This window comes from Ailuropoda melanoleuca, chromosome 8, assembly GCF_002007445.2.
Source record: "Ailuropoda melanoleuca isolate Jingjing chromosome 8, ASM200744v2, whole genome shotgun sequence".
Classification (NCBI taxonomy): Eukaryota; Metazoa; Chordata; class Mammalia; order Carnivora; family Ursidae; genus Ailuropoda; species Ailuropoda melanoleuca.
Genome location: NC_048225.1, coordinates 57,646,655 through 57,665,194, shown reverse-complemented (window position 1 = coordinate 57,665,194; position 18,540 = coordinate 57,646,655). Strand labels below are relative to the sequence as shown.

Genomic DNA, 18,540 nt, shown 5'->3' with positions numbered 1-18,540 from the left:
CACTTACATAAAAGAAGACGTTTAAATGCATCTATTGTGCTGTACCAGCCTGTCAGAAACCTTATTTTTCATTTTAACTTCAGAAACCTCTGTTGAGAATGGTTTTATTCTAGGTAACAGAGAAATAGCAAAAATTGAGGATTAAGTGATTTTGTAAGGTGTGTAGTGGAATTTCTCTTCCATCTGAACCATATCGAGACCTGAGGGACAGCCTTTTGCCCCATTCCTACAGGCTGTCTCCTGGTTCATTCACTATGGGGTCAGGTGGCAGTTTTTGCAAAGTTGGGAGGGGAATGGTTGGAGAGCAGAAGGCTTGTGCCCACAAGATAAAGCCTCCAAGTCCGGGGAGGGGCTAAGCATTCAGGACTGTTGTCTCATGGCTCAGCTAGCACTCCCCCCTCAGCCCTCTCAATACTGCATGCATGGGAACTCCTGGTTGGGGGCAGGTAGGGGTTAGTCACTGATAAAGCATGATTCCCCTGAACTTGGGTCCCAGGGAAACACCCTGATTTCCTTTCTCTCTTTAACTTCCTGCCCACGAAGAGACCTTCCCTTGGGTTCCCTTTCTGACACTCACTCCTATCTCCCTGGTCCTCTCTCCTTTGTCTTCTACCCTTCCTTCACTCATTTTCTTTCCCATCTAGTCCACTGACCTTCTCCTCCCACCTAAGGCGTGTTCTGTCCTCTCTACTTACTGTTTCTCATCTTGCCCACTTAGGCTCTCCTCTGAGCCACTCAGTCCTCAGCACAAAGCTGGACAAGCCAGGCATGTTCCTTGGGTGCCCTTGCATCACAGCTGTCCTGCACATGGAAAATGATTGCCGGGCTCCTCCTTGAATGCTCAGCTGAGGCTAAGTCCTCTTGTAACTGGAACTTGGCAGTTTTCAATGTGTGTGGTTCCCAGTGCTGGTGGTGAGGCTGGGCCTCCTTCTCCAGCCTACATGCATGTCCCTCTGGCCACAGGCAGACTCTCACATCCCCAGAGAGGTAGGCAGAGGTCCTCCAAGAATGATTAGGGACATGAACTTCATCCTGCCTTCAAGCCAGTAGATATTGAACATCTAAGATATTATAGAGAGTGCCGTTTGAAGTGGAGGTAATGTCTGGACCACAACCCTTGTCCTCAAAGGTTCTATTTAAAGATTTTTAAAAACATTACTGTGTAATTGAAATGTATCACATTGTGTTGAATATAATCCAGTGCATTTTATTGCAGCGTTAAGCCTCACCAGGGCCTTAATGCTCCCAGAATGGTGTGAGGCCGGTAGTCAGTCACACCCAGAGCCCCTTCAGGCCACAGGGTGACGAGTATCTCACTAATGTTTTAACGTATGAATATGCTTTATGGAAGGACTTCTTTGAGAGTAGTAAAACCATATCCATGACTGTGGATAAAGGTTTCTCTCTCTATCTAAATGCCTCTCTTCACAGTATTTTCTACCACATGCTTGATCCTATCCCTCCTTAATCCCCTGAGAAGGGATAAGATCATGTTGATAGCTTATTGCTGGGCTGGAGCCAGCCTGACATCATTTTGTTTTTGACATCACTGTATGCGCTCATCCCATGGTTTCCACAGCTGGCAAACACAAATGACACTCTGATACCACTGCTCTCAAAGCACAGAACCTGTTGCTCAGTGACCACCAGTCCCTCAGTTACCTAGATACCTCCATGGACCGTTGATACATAGTAAAGTCGTTATTTTCAGTTCTGGCCCAGTTCCTGCCCTAGTGATATAATGTCTACAGAAGTCCTTACCAGACCAGAAATAAATGTTCTTTGGTAGAGGCAATAAACCACCACTGGAATTCAAGGTTATTGCAAGTAGTATTATTATCACAATTGGTTTTATTGATGGTCCCTTATCTATCCCACATTGAATGGACTGCTATGGCAAGGAGGTGAAGAAGCATCTGTGGCTTGAGCAATCCCCTTATAGACTCCTCTTCCGTATCTTTTTTTCTTTCTCTTCTTTTTCTCCTTGGGTATCTTGCAGCACTTAAGAAAATATGGAAACTATAATGATTGATAATTGTTCACTAAAAATCAACATTTCATATAACAGCATTAAAAAGAAAATTCACCAATGGAAACTTTGGGAAGTTAAGAAAGATGCCCTATGAGGCTGGCTTCAGTGTACTCATAATATATGCCCAGGAAGGAATGGGCTGACCCTGAACACAGGAGATTTCCATTATTTACCTTGGGAAGTCTCCTGTCACGTAGAGGGGGCAAAAGCTCAGAGGAATGTCTCAAATACAGAGACTTCGATCTCTGTCTTTATATGTACAGACACATCTTTATATGTAAAACTAAGAGAAATAGACACAGGAACATCATCCACTCTTAATTTATTATTTGATTTAATAGAGAACTTTCGTAAGCCCCTACTCTACTCAACCGAAGCATTGTGCTTGAAGCTGGTATACAGTGGATTTCACAGTCCAGTAGGGAGGAGGAGAGATAGACATGAAAGAATAAATTTCAAGTGTGGCAGGCGTTTCTAAACAGAAAGGTGTGCCAGTCTTTGGGCCTGACACACACAGGACACATTACATACCTTGTAAACCACGCCAGAGCATTTGCCATGGTCCCACATTTGCACATTTGGCTTACCTCCTTACTACCCCAAAACCCAGTGATTCTGTGAAGTTCTTCTCCTTGGCGATCAAGAGCAAGGGAATGTGCAAGAGATCAGAAATTCACCTATATTTGACTCTGATTCCATCAATCTTCAGGGAAATAATCTGCCTGTGGTGACCTGCACAAGACTTGTTGAACTCTGGCAAATTTATTTCTACCTCTTCCTGTATTTAATTTATAAGCATCCTTACTGCCACCCTTGAGAATGGGATATGATCTGAATCCCTCCTCTCCTGCTATTTGGGTTAAACATATCCCTAGAGCCTGCCATAAAACCCTTTTCTTCAGGCCAGGCTTTCTTCTGCCCCTAATACATGTGTCTCCTGCTTTTTCTTTCTTTCCCCATTCTTGCACACACATAATCTACCCTTCCTTAACCTCTGTTCTGCACACCTGAGGAATACGCACCAAGCTCCAATCATGTCCAGTTCTGATCTGAATTAATTTCTCCTTTGGGCTCTGATTATATGTAATTTCTGATTAGCACCCTTTCATCAAGATCATCATAACAAAACTTCTTCCTCTGGACCAGGAATTGATTTACTTCTTGATTTCAATTCACTTCACTATGTAAAAATTGGGTATTAATATTCTACATGTTGTCTTGCATGTGTACTGTGTTCAATAGCAATCATTTGGAAATTAGCTCAGGAAGGCTCTCTGCTTCACTGATGACAAGGTTCTAGAAAATGCAACTAGGTGCACACAAGGGACACAACAGATAAAAGTTAATGGTTGCTGGGATGTCCAGTCCACATGAGAAAACAACTAAGAATGGAATCTGCGATAAATTTGTTGGATCATGCCCCAGAATCAGAGTCACATAAGAGCTGCTATAAATGAAGGCATTTAGTACAGAATGAGGATCCACGGAACACATGCTAAGCACCTTGCACTGTGTTTTGTGTTTTACATGACTTATTACATTTCATTCTCATGAAAAAAAGGGAGTGGCAGGAAAAAAAACTGTTGTAAGACATATTTTTCTGACATTTGCCTATTTATTTTAATGTACTTCTAAGAAATGCATGCCAGTCAAGTTATCACGATGCTTATAACCTCTTAGTCCTTCCCAGACAGGAGAGAGTAAATGTCATTTTCTTGATGGGGACAGAGAGACTAATTGGAGTAAACCACTGCGAATCTGCTTAGTTTTAATACTGTAAATGACAGGGTTCATAACAGGGGGAAAAAGGAAGTAGACGTAGCTCATTGTGACGTGTACTAGATGGGGAACATTCTTCCCAAATCGGTGGACAAATGTCAAACCAAAAACAGTGACATAAAAGACCAGGATGCAGCAGATGTGGGAGACACATGTGTTGAGGGCCTTGGACCTCTCCTCTCCAGAGGCAATGCTCATGACGGTCTGGAGAATCAAAATATAGGAGCAAAAGATTATCAGGCAGTCCATTAGGGCCACAGAAAATACCACCACAATAGGATATAGGCGATTGAAGGTGATGTCAGCACAGGCTAATTTGATAACATCCTGGTGGAGGCAGAATGCGTGAGAGAGGACACGGGATCTGCAATAGGAAAACCAATAGAGAGGCAATATTGGAGGCAAGATGAGGACAAATCCCCTCACAAAAGCTCCCACTCCAATCTTTATCACTTGGGTGTTTGTGAGAATGGAAGTATATCTCAGTGGGTTGCGGATGGCAATGAAGCGATCATAGGCCATGGCAAGCAAAATTCCAGACTCTATTGTAGAGAAACTGTGGATGAAGTAGGCTTGGAGAAAGCAGGTGCCGTGGCCGATTTCCCTGTGATTTATCCACATTACAGATAGCACTGTGGGCATTGTAACCAGGGTCATCCCAAGATCCGTGGTGGCCAGCATGGCTAAGAAATAGTACATGGGTTCACGGAGGTTATGGTCAACCCTGATGAGAAATAGGAGTATGCCATTGCCAAGAAGTATGGCGATATAGACAACAGATAACGGGATGGAGATCCAGTGGTGAGCTTTCTCCAGGCCCACAAAGCCAGTGAGCAGAAAGGGTGTGGCACTGGTGTTGAGTTCCATAATGGGCATTATGATAGGATAAGTCTTCTCTCAAGGAAAGACTACGCACAGATCTGTAGGTCTTTAGAAATTCTCCTTCTTAAGTTTCTACTTTTTTACTTCCTGTAGCTCTTCCCTAAACTGTAGTGACACCAGAGAAATAAAGCAGTCATTCTTAGGAAAGCCTTAGAGATAGAAAAACAATACGACCAACAACTGCAAATCAGTGCTTATATATGTGCCGGGGGAGGCGGATATGGTAGTAAGTTTACGCGATACAGCTGGTTCTTGTCCTTATAAATTGAGACAGATTCAGACAGTGAAAGAGGAATAACGGCAATGTAAAAATTATAATAGAGCAGTTGCAGGACGCAGTGGGAACAGGTAGGTGACTTACTTTATTACATCTGGCAAAGTTTGGGTATGGTCAAAGAAACGGGTATTAAGGAGGGCACGAATTGCAAGGAGCACTGGGTGTTACACATAAAAAATGAATCATGGAACACTACATCAAAAACTAATGAAGTACTGTATGGTGACTAACATATCATAAAAAAAAGAAAAGAAAAAAGAAAGCTTCCCAGTTTATATATCATCTGATAGATGTGTAGGAATCAGGTAAAAAGAAAGGAAAATTTCAGTCTGAGGGAAGAACAGAGGAGAAATTCCTAAGGCAAGAAAGGGCTTGAAGAAATAATTCGTACCCAAATCAGCTAGAGAAATCAAGAGAGGAGTAACAAATGATTAGATTGTCGGAGGTTTTATTGGTTTCGAAAAGTCATATGAAAGGGTTAGCATGGTGGTCCTCTTACCACAACTAAAACTCAAAAACACTTAAATATCTATGCTTTGTAAATACTTCTACCAGTGTGGGGATAAGCTAGGATATGGGCAAATACCAATATATCACCATGAGCATTACAAAGAATATTCTAGAATGAGTTCATCACAAGCCTCCAAGACATCCAAACTTTGACTTTCAGATAATGCCTTAGCTGACGTTTCAGCCCTCCAATGTTCAGCTATGTAATTTTGGGCAGACCCCTTCTACTCTCTCAGCCTGTGATCCTCATCTGAAAATAAATGAGAGGAATGCAATCTGCCTTGCCCTGTGAGGACTAAATGCAGTATCATTTGGGAGTGGACTTTGTAAGTGGTGGGACATGACGTCTACGTGAGGAGTTTGGGTTACATTTATAGGAAGGAGCCATTCTGATTCTGTTTGGCAGGGGCAAGCCGGGTCACTCACACACTCAAGTATGTTGAGTCATTCCAATTTGCTCAAAATGGTTGGAGAAGAGGTGTAGGACAATGGGGTCTTAAGAATGGGGTTCTAAGATGACAACGATTGAAATGTATGGCTAGAGTCTGGAGCAGGAGGAGGGGGGAATGAGAAAAGAGGAGGAGCCCTCTATTTTATTTATTTATTTATTTAATTTATTTATTGTTTATTTATTTTCATCTGAAGTCTTTTTTATTTTATTTTATTTTATTTTTAAATTTTATTATGTTATGCTAGTCGCCATACAGACATCATGAGTTTTTGATATAGTGTTCCATGATTCATTAGTTGCTGGTAACGCCCAGTGCTCCATGTAATACGTGCCCTCCTTAATACCCATCACTGGGCTAACCCATCCCCCACCCCCCTCCCCTCTGAAATTCTCAGTTTGTTTCCTGTAGTCCATAGTCTCTCATGGTTCATCTCCCCTCTGATTTCCCCCCCTTCACTCTTCCCTTCCTTCTCCTAATGTCTTTCATGCTATTCCTTATGTTTCATATGGAGGAGCTCTTTAGTAAGTGCAGACCAGACTGATGGAAACCTGCAGCCTTGGGATTCACATGGGGGTGGGGGCAAGGTAGGCTTTGCCCTGGTAGAGCTGGGAGGAGCAGACTGGGCAAACCAAAACCAAAACCAAAAACAAAAAAACAAAAAATCAAAAAACAACAACTCACCAAAACAAACAAACAAACAAACAAAAAAAACAACCCAAAACCCCAAAAAACAAAAAAAAAACCAAAATCCAAAAACCCCAACACTAAAAAAGAAACTGGTTTGACAAGGATGGGTCCCAGTTGCCTAGCCTCACAAGCCTAGCCTGGGCTATTTCCTAGAACATGCTGAGACCCAGAGGGGTGGGGAGCCAGACAGGGCGAGGAAGAGAGCTGGAGAGCAGAACGGCTTCCTATTATACAGCACACTCGGTCGGCCGTGGTGCCAATGTGCCCTATTCTTTAATAGATTGCCCACAAACATCCTACTTTCCCCATTTTTCTGTAACTGATATTGAAGATAATGAAGAGGGCCTCACAGGGTCCAGATGCCAGGAAGTAGCAGAATTGCTCTTTTCCCGCACCACGTTAGACAAGGGGAATTTCAGAAATGATGATCTACTCGGTCATATCTGAAAAAAATAAGCCTTAATGGGTCCCTTTCCGGGTTCACACTCAGACTAAGAATCTGCACTTGAATCAATCAAAGTAATGAGCATACTTTGTGCAGCTGAGTGCTGCCAGTGTGTGTGTGTGCGGAGGTCCGGGGGTTGGAGGGACAGTTAAGTGGTAATTAGGGTCATGTACTCAATGACACAGTTTGGTGCTGTTGAAATAAACTCTCTAGGCCCAAGATGGAGAGGCCCCTATTGAGGGTGCCACATCAGCAAACTGAAACTTAGACAACTTTCGTGTCCCTGTAAATGCTCCCCTTGACCAGAAACATGGTATATCCGTCAGCCAGACCCCCAAGGCCAAGCCAACTCTGGTCCCTCTCACCCCACACAGGTTGACTATGTGGCTCCAGCAAGAAGGTATTTTCTATTTGTCTCTTTCTTGTTCTTTGTTCTTTACTCTTTATCCTGTGAAAATCTTCTGCCTTGCACCCCATATTGCTGTTCTCCAAGCAGAGACTGTCCACTTCATGAAGTGCTAAATGAATTTGTTTGTGTCGGGGCGCCTGGCTGGCTCAGTCAGTTAAGCGTCTGACTTTGGCTCATGTCATGATCTCAGTGTCCTGAGATGGAGCTCTGCACTCAGCAGGGAGTCTGTTTCTCCCTTTTCCTCTCCCTCTCCCCCCGCTCATGCCCTTTCTCTCAAATAAATTAATAAAATCTTTAAAAAGAATTGATGATGTCCCTCAGTTTGTTTCCTGGAGTCCAGAGTCTCTCATGGGTAGAGGGATGGGGTCACCGGGTGATGGGCATTAAGGAGGGCATGCGTTGTAATGAGCACTAGGTGTTATACGCAGCTAATGAATCATTGGACACTACATTAAAAACTAATGATGTACTATATGTTGGCTAATTGAACGTAATAATAGCAAAATAAAAAATAAAAAAAATTTGTTGGTGTCATCTACGTGGTCTTTTAAAATCATTTTTAACACTGCAAAGACTTATAATTCTCTAACTATTGCCTCAACCTTGCAAAATATATCCATCAACTCATGGGGGTGTTCATTTCCAGGGAGCCCTTAAGATCTTGTATTGATGAACAACTATTTCCCCAAACTAATTATTCTATTCCAAACTAATTATTCTATTCCAGAAACTTGGAGGCTTCAAGAAGACACTCTGAGTGTCTCTTCTCGTATGTGTGTTCTCATGGAGGAACACCGTCCAGACATTCAAGTAACAAAACTTTACAATTGCCTTTCCTTCTCCCTTTTGTTTCCAGCCTTCATGCCCCTGTCTGCCTTGTACCCTTTCTTCTCATCGTCTGCATTCCCTGTCTTGTACCCTTTCTTCTTATCGTCTGCATTCCAGACATCAACTCCACTGTCTGACTAGGTGATTTATACCTAGCAGTGCTTTATGTTCTGATACATGGTATCCAATGTATGTAATTTAATCACCAAATAATATAGGTCTCAGTACATATGCTTATACTTTTCCAAAGCCATGAACTGATCATCTAACCTATAGAGGCAATAAATTCCTGACTTTTTTTATCAGTGAATACTGGCTGTGAATGGCTTTCTACCCAAAGCATCCAGCTTTTTTCCTTGGGTAGCATCCCTTCTGGTAAAAAGGGTGACCACTGTCCCCTACCCACACCACCCCAACACCAGATCCACTATCACTCTTTATCTGTGGGGAGTTTGAGATCCTCAAAATCTACAGTGCCTATACCTCAATATAGAGGTACACTTTGCACACTGATTTCCTGATAGCTAATAGGCTCACTTCTGGGAATATGAAGCAATTTAAAGCAGAGTATCTAATGTCAGATTCCTCAAATTCTGCCACTGCTTTAATCGGAGACTCGTCTGTTTGGCAAGTTTTTCTTGCTGTTAGTCTCTACCCTTGGTCACGACAGTGCCTCCCCTCCTCAACTTGATTTAAACTCTGGGGCTGTAAATAACTGGCGGCACACACAGGGGGTAAGAGCTGAAGAGAGCAACAAAGGAAACAGATAATCCATCCCAGAGCTCTGAATCATTCTAGAGATATCTGCCTCTATTCCCACAGATGTTCTGCTTTTTTTCTTTCAACGTATATCTGTCTAGTAAGGAAGGGGAAGGCAGATTTTGGCTTTCCCTATTCCACAAATCTGCAAGAAAAGATTATTTGGAAGCCCAGTTTTTGAGGGAGTCATTGGGATATATTCCTATGCCTCATTACCTCTTGATTGACATATTACTGCCTTTCTCGGTAAATTTCATTAAAGCAACTCTCTACACCCATCCTGCCCTGCCATTACCTGTTGCCTATACTAAGCCTTCCAGGACAAGATATGCTGGAGCTTTTTACTGACCTGTTAATGAGTCTTTTGTTGTTCATCGGTGCCATAGATGTGAGCCTGGACCCCTGACCCTTGGTTCTAACACCACATCTTGGTTCCAACACCTCGTCTTTAGATCATACCCAGAAGCCACACTTCAAGGAGCATTTGTTTCAGAAGGTCCTCCCCAAGGCCCGTTTTTGCCTCTTCCCTCCTTTATTCTCCCAGCCTTGGGAATTTGGAGCTTTGGAACAGTGGTGCCCCAAGGTCTCGAGCTGTTCCCTGGTTTGGGCACCAGGAGGGTGATTAATTTTGAGTATCACATACTGGTAGGAAAGAAAAGTTAGGGAGGATGGACTTTTTGCTCTGTTTTGTTTGTTTGTTTTTGGAGAACTCCCAGGACTTTGCCTCTACATTAAAGCATATGTGGATATAAGGGCCAGAGAAAGGCATTAAACTGGTCTATCAGGACAGTTTCCCCACCCTAACTCCCTTGACCCAGATATTCAGCTGGGTTCATCATGATCCCAGCGCTCTGCTCTGTTTCATAGGATTCACCTCCATCTAAGTGAAACTGACTTCCCAGTCCTTTATTTCTTAAGAGCTCTTTCTCTGATCTCTCCATACAATCTCTACAATGTAGGGAAGGAGAGAAAAGGAAGAGAGAAAATTTGAAGGTCTCAATGAACTGCACCCACTTGAAGACTTTCTAAAATACCTTGTTATCCTAATGCCCTTTCTATTTGTCTGCTATGGGAGGTCCCAGAATCACTGGGCCTAGAGAGAAAGTCAAGAAAGATTTCCTCTGATGGAGTTTAGATGCCCTTGAATTCCCAAGAGCACAAGGGAAGGATGCATTCAGACATAGTTATGAGCTTATATTTGTGAGTGTGTTACATCAGAATACAACTTAGGGTCGCCAAATATTTGAAGGCATTCCAGGACATAATAACAGAGACATTGAGAGGACATGTAGATTCAGAAACATAATCAGGAGAACCAACAGACACACAGACACATGGATCACTTTAAGTTTTATTCATTTCGATCAAAAAGTTGTATTTTATTTAAGATTATCCATGTGGTAGTTTCTGTAATACAGTAGGAGATAAGACCTATAATATCATTATCCTCCTGGAACACACCATCCAGAAACTATGAAAGGAGAAGGACAAATGTCATGCAGACAGACAGCTGAGTTCAGTAAAAATAAATGAATGAACAAACAAACAGTCCATTGAGCTGATCTGGTAGAGATTATTTATGAGCCTGGAAGCTGCTCTAAAGGTCTGGTTTCATGTTTGTTTTCTCCATACTAGTCATTAATCCCAGTAGTTCTGGGAAATTCTCACCTTCCTATGAATGAGAGTAGGTGCAGGAGTCAGAGAGCACTTTGAATGTCAGCATGACAGAGCCCAGAGACAGGCTCCATCCATATGAAGGGAAGTGACTAGTCGCTGGGTGGCCCCTTGTGTAATCCTAGCATTTCATACTCAATCTCCTGTTCATAAGAATATCTTTTCTGATTCGCTTTAAAACCTGCCAGCTGAGCCTTATGTACAGGTCTTCAGCTGGCCATAGGGTGGTGAAGTCCTCCGCATGTCTAGACTGTGAACAGAATCAACTTTGGCAGCTATTTGGAGCCAGAAAAGGTCATTTTTAGCTCGAGTCACAAACATGGCCTCCATCCTCTCTCTCTCCATACTCACGCATATGACCAACTGTTTGTCGGGGCTGGTATATTTCACATTCCCGGAACCCCCATCTAGCCTTCTCTGTGGTGTAGCTGGACCTTTAATACCACTTTACTGTTTAAGAATACAGATCTCTGTTTCCCGTATCTAGGACTAACTCATCAAGACAATGGTTGTCTGGATTAGGAATTTTATCTCTGTTGTAATATTTTTTTGCATATATTCACATATATATTACTAAAAATAATAATATTTAATAAATATTTATCAAACATTTAACTGAATAGATTTAGACACAGTTTCCCTAGAGTTGCCATATTGAGCTGATGATAGGGTAAGGCTCAATGTTTCGCTTGGTGCAATTTTCTAGAAAGAGCAACTATTTCTATATTAGCAAAAAAAAAATAGATGTATGTTTGAGATTAAGAGTGTCATTGCTAGTTATATCAGAGCCAAGGCATATAGAACATGTGGAAAAACAATGGGCTTTGACTCAAACAGTCAGAGACCCATATTGTTGATCTAAGAATCATATATCAGGTGCTTTAGTCTCACCGAATAGGGTGAGTTACTGGAGAAAAGAGTCAATCAGTTGGACACTTGAGATATATGCTTAGCGTTATATATATATATATATATATCAATATATAAAATGTCATGCACAATCCAGCAATAAATGTGCCACGTAAGATGATGTTCTAAATATCAGAGAGAGGTAGGTTTCCAGTGACATGTCTTTCTCTAGTTGCTCCTACGAAGAAAGCTGTCAGCTTGCTCTAGAACTAGGCAGAGAGAATAAGCGAATTATACCACTCTGGATCTGCTTGGTTTTAATGCTATAGATAACAGGGTTGATAAAAGGGGGGAAAAGGAAGTAGATATAGCTCATTGTGATGTGAACCACACGAGGAGCATGTCTGCCAAATCTATGAATAAATGTCAGACCAACTACAGTGACATAGAAGACCAGGATGCAGCAGATGTGAGAGACACATGTGTTAAGGGCCTTGGCTCTTTCTTGTCCAGATGCAATGCCCATGACAGTCTTGAGTATCAAAATGTAGGAGAAAACGATGGCGAGAAAGTCCAACAAGACCATTGCAAATACAACCACAACTGGATAGAGACGATTGAAGGTGATGTCAGCACAGGCTAACTTGATGACATCTTGGTGTAGACAAAAAGCATGAGAAAGTACATGGGATTGACAATAGGGAAACCAATGAAGGTGAATAATTATTGGCATAATTGACAGACCAGCCCTTATCAGTACACCCATCCCAATCTTCATTACCTTGGTGTTGGTAAGGATGGAAGTGTATCTCAAGGGGTTGCAGATGGCAATGAAACGGTCATAGGCCATGGCAAGCAAAACACCAGACTCCACGATAGAAAGGGTATGGATAAAGTAGGCCTGAGAGAAGCAGGCCTGATGGCCAATCTCTCTGTGATTCAACCATAAGATCCCCAGAACTGTGGGCATCGTGGTTAAAGTCACTCCAAGGTCTGTGGATGCCAGCATAGCTAAGAAATAGTACATGGGCTCATGAAGGCTATGATCATCCCTGATAAGAAAGAGAAGGGTGCCATTACCAAGAAGTATGGAGACGTAAACCGCCAATAATGGGATAGAGANTCACTCCAAGGTCTGTGGATGCCAGCATAGCTAAGAAATAGTACATGGGCTCATGAAGGCTATGATCATCCCTGATAAGAAAGAGAAGGGTGCCATTACCAAGAAGTATGGAGACGTAAACCGCCAATAATGGGATGGTCCAGTGGTGTGCCTTCTCCATGCCTGGGAAGCCAGTCAGCAGAAAAGGGGAAGCAGTAGTGTTGAGCCACATTGCAGGCTTTGCAAAGAGGAAAATACTCCCTTTGGGTAATGCAGCAGAAGCTCTATTTCTGTAGAAGTCGCCCCTGAGTGTGCTACCTGTTCATTAGATGTTTACCAGTCTTGACTTCCAGTGATAGCAAGGATAATGTTGCAGTCTTTCCTTCGAGAATCCTAGGTAATGGGAGAATAGATGCATAAAGAACTTTATGTATCGTTCAGGGTTATTGGACAACATACTGGTGATAAAGCAAGTAGGCAGAATAGACCTGGTTGATGTACTCGTAAGTTATATAATCAAGAAAATANTTATATATATATATATATATATATATATATATATATATATATATAAATCAATATATAAAATGTCATGCACAATCCAGCAATAAATGTGCCACGTAAGATGATGTTCTAAATATCAGAGAGAGGTAGGTTTCCAGTGACATGTCTTTCTCTAGTTGCTCCTACGAAGAAAGCTGTCAGCTTGCTCTAGAACTAGGCAGAGAGAATAAGCGAATTATACCACTCTGGATCTGCTTGGTTTTAATGCTATAGATAACAGGGTTGATAAAAGGGGGGAAAAGGAAGTAGATATAGCTCATTGTGATGTGAACCACACGAGGAGCATGTCTGCCAAATCTATGAATAAATGTCAGACCAACTACAGTGACATAGAAGACCAGGATGCAGCAGATGTGAGAGACACATGTGTTAAGGGCCTTGGCTCTTTCTTCTCCAGATGCAATGCCCATGACAGTCTTGAGTATCAAAATGTAGGAGAAAACGATGGTGAGAAAGTCCAACAAGACCATTGCAAATACAACCACAACTGGATAGAGACGATTGAAGGTGATGTCAGCACAGGCTAACTTGATGACATCTTGGTGTAGACAAAAAGCATGAGAAAGTACATGGGATTGACAATAGGGAAACCAATGAAGGTGAATAATTATTGGCATAATTGACAGACCAGCCCTTATCAGTACACCCATCCCAATCTTCATTACCTTGGTGTTGGTAAGGATGGAAGTGTATCTCAAGGGGTTGCAGATGGCAATGAAACGGTCATAGGCCATGGCAAGCAAAACACCAGACTCCACGATAGAAAGGGTATGGATAAAGTAGGCCTGAGAGAAGCAGGCCTGATGGCCAATCTCTCTGTGATTCAACCATAAGATCCCCAGAACTGTGGGCATCGTGGTTAAAGTCACTCCAAGGTCTGTGGATGCCAGCATAGCTAAGAAATAGTACATGGGCTCATGAAGGCTATGATCATCCCTGATAAGAAAGAGAAGGGTGCCATTACCAAGAAGTATGGAGACGTAAACCGCCAATAATGGGATGGTCCAGTGGTGTGCCTTCTCCATGCCTGGGAAGCCAGTCAGCAGAAAAGGGGAAGCAGTAGTGTTGAGCCACATTGCAGGCTTTGCAAAGAGGAAAATACTCCCTTTGGGTAAGCAGCAGAAGCTCTATTTCTGTAGAAGTCGCCCCTGAGGGTGCTACCTGTTCATTAGATGTTTACCAGTCTTGACTTCCAGTGATAGCAAGGATAATGTTGCAGTCTTTCCTTCGAGAATCCTAGGTAATGGGAGAATAGATGCATAAAGAACTTTATGTATCGTTCAGGGTTATTGGACAACATACTGGTGATAAAGCAAGTAGGCAGAATAGACCTGGTTGATGTACTCGTAAGTTATATAATCAAGAAAATAAAGACAAAATGAAACAATAAATCAGTATATCTGAGTAGTGCCATAATGGTGTTGGAACTTACAGCATGTTTTTTATGGTGATCCTTATCTTGACTTGGGATATTGCGGGTGGATGGAAAGTTTCCCCAGAGTGTCTGAAACCTAAAATGTCAGTAGAAAATTAGTTCCATGCAATGTTGGAAGAGCAAGCATGAACATCCAATAGCAAAACAAACAAACATATATAAAGAAACAAAAATCAATCAATCAATCAATCAATCAATCAAATAGACTTAGTTCCTTTCAGGGAATGGTTATGCCTGAATGGAAAAACTGAAGCTCTAGTGACTTTGGAGAGGCTACAGAAATAATCTGAGTTAGTTATATGTGTTTATCTCCAAAACACACAGACCTCAAAATCTATATGTTGTCTAGCATTATAATACTTAGGTTATTGGTGTGCTGTGTCTCAAAGAATTCAAAATCTCATTATTGATACAGAAATGAGCAATTAAAAGGAGATTTTATGATAAACATTTGAGAGCACTATTTGTTAACAGCATAAATCACCTATTTAGAGATACAATTGAAATTAGTTATTTAGACAGGTTCAAGGAGGTTAATTCTTAAAAGCTATGGAGTCTAGGAATGCCTGGGTGGCTCAGCCAGTTAAGCGGCTGCCTTCAGCTCAGGTCATAATCTCAGGGTCCTGGAATCGAGTCCTGCATTGGGCTCCTGGCTCAGTGGGGAGCCTGCTTCTTCCTCTGCTTGACTCCCACCCTGCTTGTGCTCGCTCTCTCTCTCTTTCTCTGACAAATAAATAAATAAAACCTTAAATTTAAAAAAGTGCTATGGAGTCTGATGAGATTAACAAAAGTGAGAAGGCTCTCTGACCTTTGAATTTCCAGGTATCACCTAGCGTAGAGAGCCAAAGTCTGGCAGTTAAAAAAGCATGCATTGGTGGCATCTTCCAGAGACAATGAGGGCCACCTTCTATTGTGGTTAGTATGGACTGAATATCTCACATGCTTTGAAAAGAACACCTTCGTGTGAATTTAATATATGAATCCCGGGACATCTCTTTGCCCATGAAAAAAGATCTACAAGATTCCTGGGCTTTCACCTTCACAAGAATTTGCTTTACGTTCCCTCTCTGCTGCTTTGTAACAATAATGATTTTGGGAAAGTCAATTAATCTTGGGCTTTGGTTTCATTATCTTTAAATGATACTAGCAATTTCTGCCTTGCCAAGTGATGCTCTTGACACAGCGTGTGAGAATGGAATGGGGTTGCCAATGCCGAGGTGCTTTGCCAGGGGTAGATTCTTCTCCACTTTTGAAGCTTTGTTATTGAGAAGAGCCTGTCTGTCTTCCTGCTGAGTTTCCATTATGTGTCAGGACATTAGGACACTACATATGCCTCGTTTTTTTTTTTTTTAGAAACCTTACAGTAGCCTATTTTCCCCATTCTACAGAGTCATATTGGTTATATGTCCAAGGTGATACATTGGTATCAGTAAGCAACTGGCAGAGTCCTTTTTATGCACTATGGATTAGAAAGACTCCAGGAGTGGTGAAATCTTTGTAGTATTTTGGAGTACAACCAAGCTTACTGCCTCTCTTTTCTGTTTTCGTATGGACAATCTGAACATTTTACTTGATTTACTCAGAGCTATTTTTGTTGAACATGAGATTACCTGTACATTCTGGGGTTTTAAAAATCCTAGATTTTTGCCTTATCCCTGCAGCCATCTGTCATCTCCCAGAGTCTCTTTTAGAGCGGACTTGGGTTTTCATTAATGAGAAGCCAATTCCCCATCTCAAACCCTGCTACGTCAACTGTGGGCTCTGTGCAGACAACCCCGAGATCCTGCTCAGACTTTTACTTTTTACATGTTCCCTCACCTTCCCTTAGACTCTTCCTGACACTTCCTCTATCCCTCCTCCATTTTTTTTTTTTAAATCTCCTTACCTTTGTCTGTTATCCTTCTTTTCTGGATAGTTCAAATTTATAATCCATTCTTCTGTTTATTCTATTTGCAGGGCTTCCTATGGCTCCATTCTCTATACATACTTTTTAGGAGAAGCCTTGCACATAATTCGTGTTCTTTTCCAGTTACTGATTGGTTTGCCTACACATACAAATTGATTTTCTGACCATCTTACATGCCTGATTTTGAGCAGTTTCTCAAATCATCAAAGCATATAGATTGATTGATACTCAGCAGCTGATTGATTCTGAATATATAGCTGTGTCTCCCCAGAGCGTGGAAACACCCCGAGGGCTGCTATAAGGAATAGGGAGAGAAAAACTCTGCTCTATCTTCAATTCAGGGAGTTGAATGCCTATTGCACTCCGTGTCCTTTTCCAGGTGCCGAAGATACAAAGCTATGCAAACAGCTGTCCTTAATCTAAAGGCTCACACGCAGCCCATACTCCATCCAAGATTAATTTTGACTTGGTTTATCAGTCTTGGATGATAGTGACTAATCTCCAGAAAGTGTTTGAACCTCTGATAATTACAGATCTACCCCTTCTCACTCTTCTGGAAGAAATTCTATCATTGTCACTGATCTGGGCTTCTAGAGGGAAAGACCATGCAGGAAATCACAGCGTTAGAATGGAGGTCAGAGAGGCTATGGGTGCAGACATGGGGAGAGCAAGAATTAGAAATGCACAATTCATTCCTGAGTCTATACCCATCATCTGGTTTGTTCCCATAAGTCTTCCTTACTTCATGTGTTCCAGAATCTGTCCTTGGCCTTATTTTATACATTTGAGGAGGTAATCCTTAAAGAAGCCAAGTTTTAGAGGTGTTGAAAAGTCTTGAAGACCCATGCCTGTTCTCCACATACTCTTTTTTTTAAAAAAATATTTTATTTATTTTTTCGACAGAGATAGAGACAGCCAGCGAGAGAGGGAACACAAGCAGGGGGAGTGGGAGAGGAAGAAGCAGGCTCATAGCAGAGGAGCCTGATGTAGGGCTCAATCCCATAACACTGGAATCACGCCCTGAGCCAAAGGCAGACGCTTAACTGCTGTGCCACCCAGGCGTCCCCTCTCCACATACTCTTGACAGAGAATGCTATCATGTTCTCTTGTCCAGAAACAAACTCCTTATTTCCTGCCCTCTCTACCCTGTTACCTGCAGTGAGCTATCAGAGAGAAGATTCATTACATACCCTCGCTGACCTGAATTTTGTTTCTTTTTCATTGTTCATTCCACAGTGTGAAACTGGAGTCCTTAGCCTTACCAAGAACTCAGTCATAATGCTATTTTTTTTTCATAGTCTGCACAAAATCTTGGCAGGTAAGAACATTTATTTCAGAAACTCATCTCTGGGGTCCATTCCAGATTTAGTACACTCATTGTCCCTCCCTCTCCATATCCCTCCATCCCTTCATTCATCCCTCCTTCCATCGTTTTAATCTTTATTTGAACCCTTGACTTTGGAGATCTGGGGCCCTGAACAGCAGTCCCCAGGGTCTCTGTCTGTAGAAAAAAAAAAAAAGGCTTAAGTAAAATCGTCGTTGCTAGGAGAGTGATTAGTTGTTTATATCTATCGGCATATGGAAGGCAAAGTAGCCCAACTAGGAATGTGGACTGAAACAGAGTTCTTGAGAAAACATTTTCCCTACTTGTCTGTGGGTACTCTCAATCCTTGTCCCTAAAATGAGGAATGTGTACAAATTAGAGGAGAGCAGGACATCACTTTGGCGAAGTAAGAGTTCTCCCCAACCCACTGTCCTTCCCCTAGTCTCAAAATCTGGCTGAAGCCAATGGGAGCCCAGAGCCCTGTCTCACAGAAGAGAGCATCCCTGGCCAATCCCTGATTTCCTCTTTTCCCTCTGTCTAAGTCCTCTATCCCCATGTTCTCCAGAAGAAGGCTGAGCAAGGATGGCAGTAGATTTTAATCAAATTATGAGTAAGATATGGAGGAC

General features: G+C 42.0%; 3 protein-coding genes across 3 annotated transcripts; all 3 read right to left on the bottom strand.

Moving 5' to 3' along the window:
- Positions 1–3,739: 3,739 nt before the first annotated feature.
- LOC100480773 (olfactory receptor 51B6) lies at positions 3,740–4,687 on the bottom strand. Its single transcript, XM_002926105.4, has one exon. It carries the CDS (start codon positions 4,685–4,687, stop codon positions 3,740–3,742), a length of 948 nt encoding a protein of 315 aa, XP_002926151.3.
- Positions 4,688–11,836: 7,149 nt separating this feature from the next.
- Positions 11,837–12,917, bottom strand: LOC117803527 (olfactory receptor 51B6). Its single transcript, XM_034667610.1, has 2 exons — positions 12,845–12,917; positions 11,837–12,705 (listed from the first exon to the last, which is right to left on the bottom strand). Exons 1-2 carry the CDS (start codon positions 12,915–12,917, stop codon positions 11,837–11,839), a joined length of 942 nt encoding a protein of 313 aa, XP_034523501.1.
- Positions 12,918–13,386: 469 nt separating this feature from the next.
- Positions 13,387–14,325, bottom strand: LOC100481025 (olfactory receptor 51B6). Its single transcript, XM_002926106.4, has one exon. It carries the CDS (start codon positions 14,323–14,325, stop codon positions 13,387–13,389), a length of 939 nt encoding a protein of 312 aa, XP_002926152.2.
- Positions 14,326–18,540: the final 4,215 nt, after the last annotated feature.

Excerpts from the sequence above, each read along its gene's own strand:
- LOC100480773 (XM_002926105.4), bottom strand. The coding sequence starts at position 4,687 with ATGCCCATTATGGAACTCAACACCAGTGCCACACCCTTTCTGCTCACT.
- LOC117803527 (XM_034667610.1), bottom strand. The coding sequence starts at position 12,917 with ATGTGGCTCAACACTACTGCTTCCCCTTTTCTGCTGACTGGCTTCCCA.
- LOC100481025 (XM_002926106.4), bottom strand. The coding sequence starts at position 14,325 with ATGTGGCTCAACACTACTGCTTCCCCTTTTCTGCTGACTGGCTTCCCA.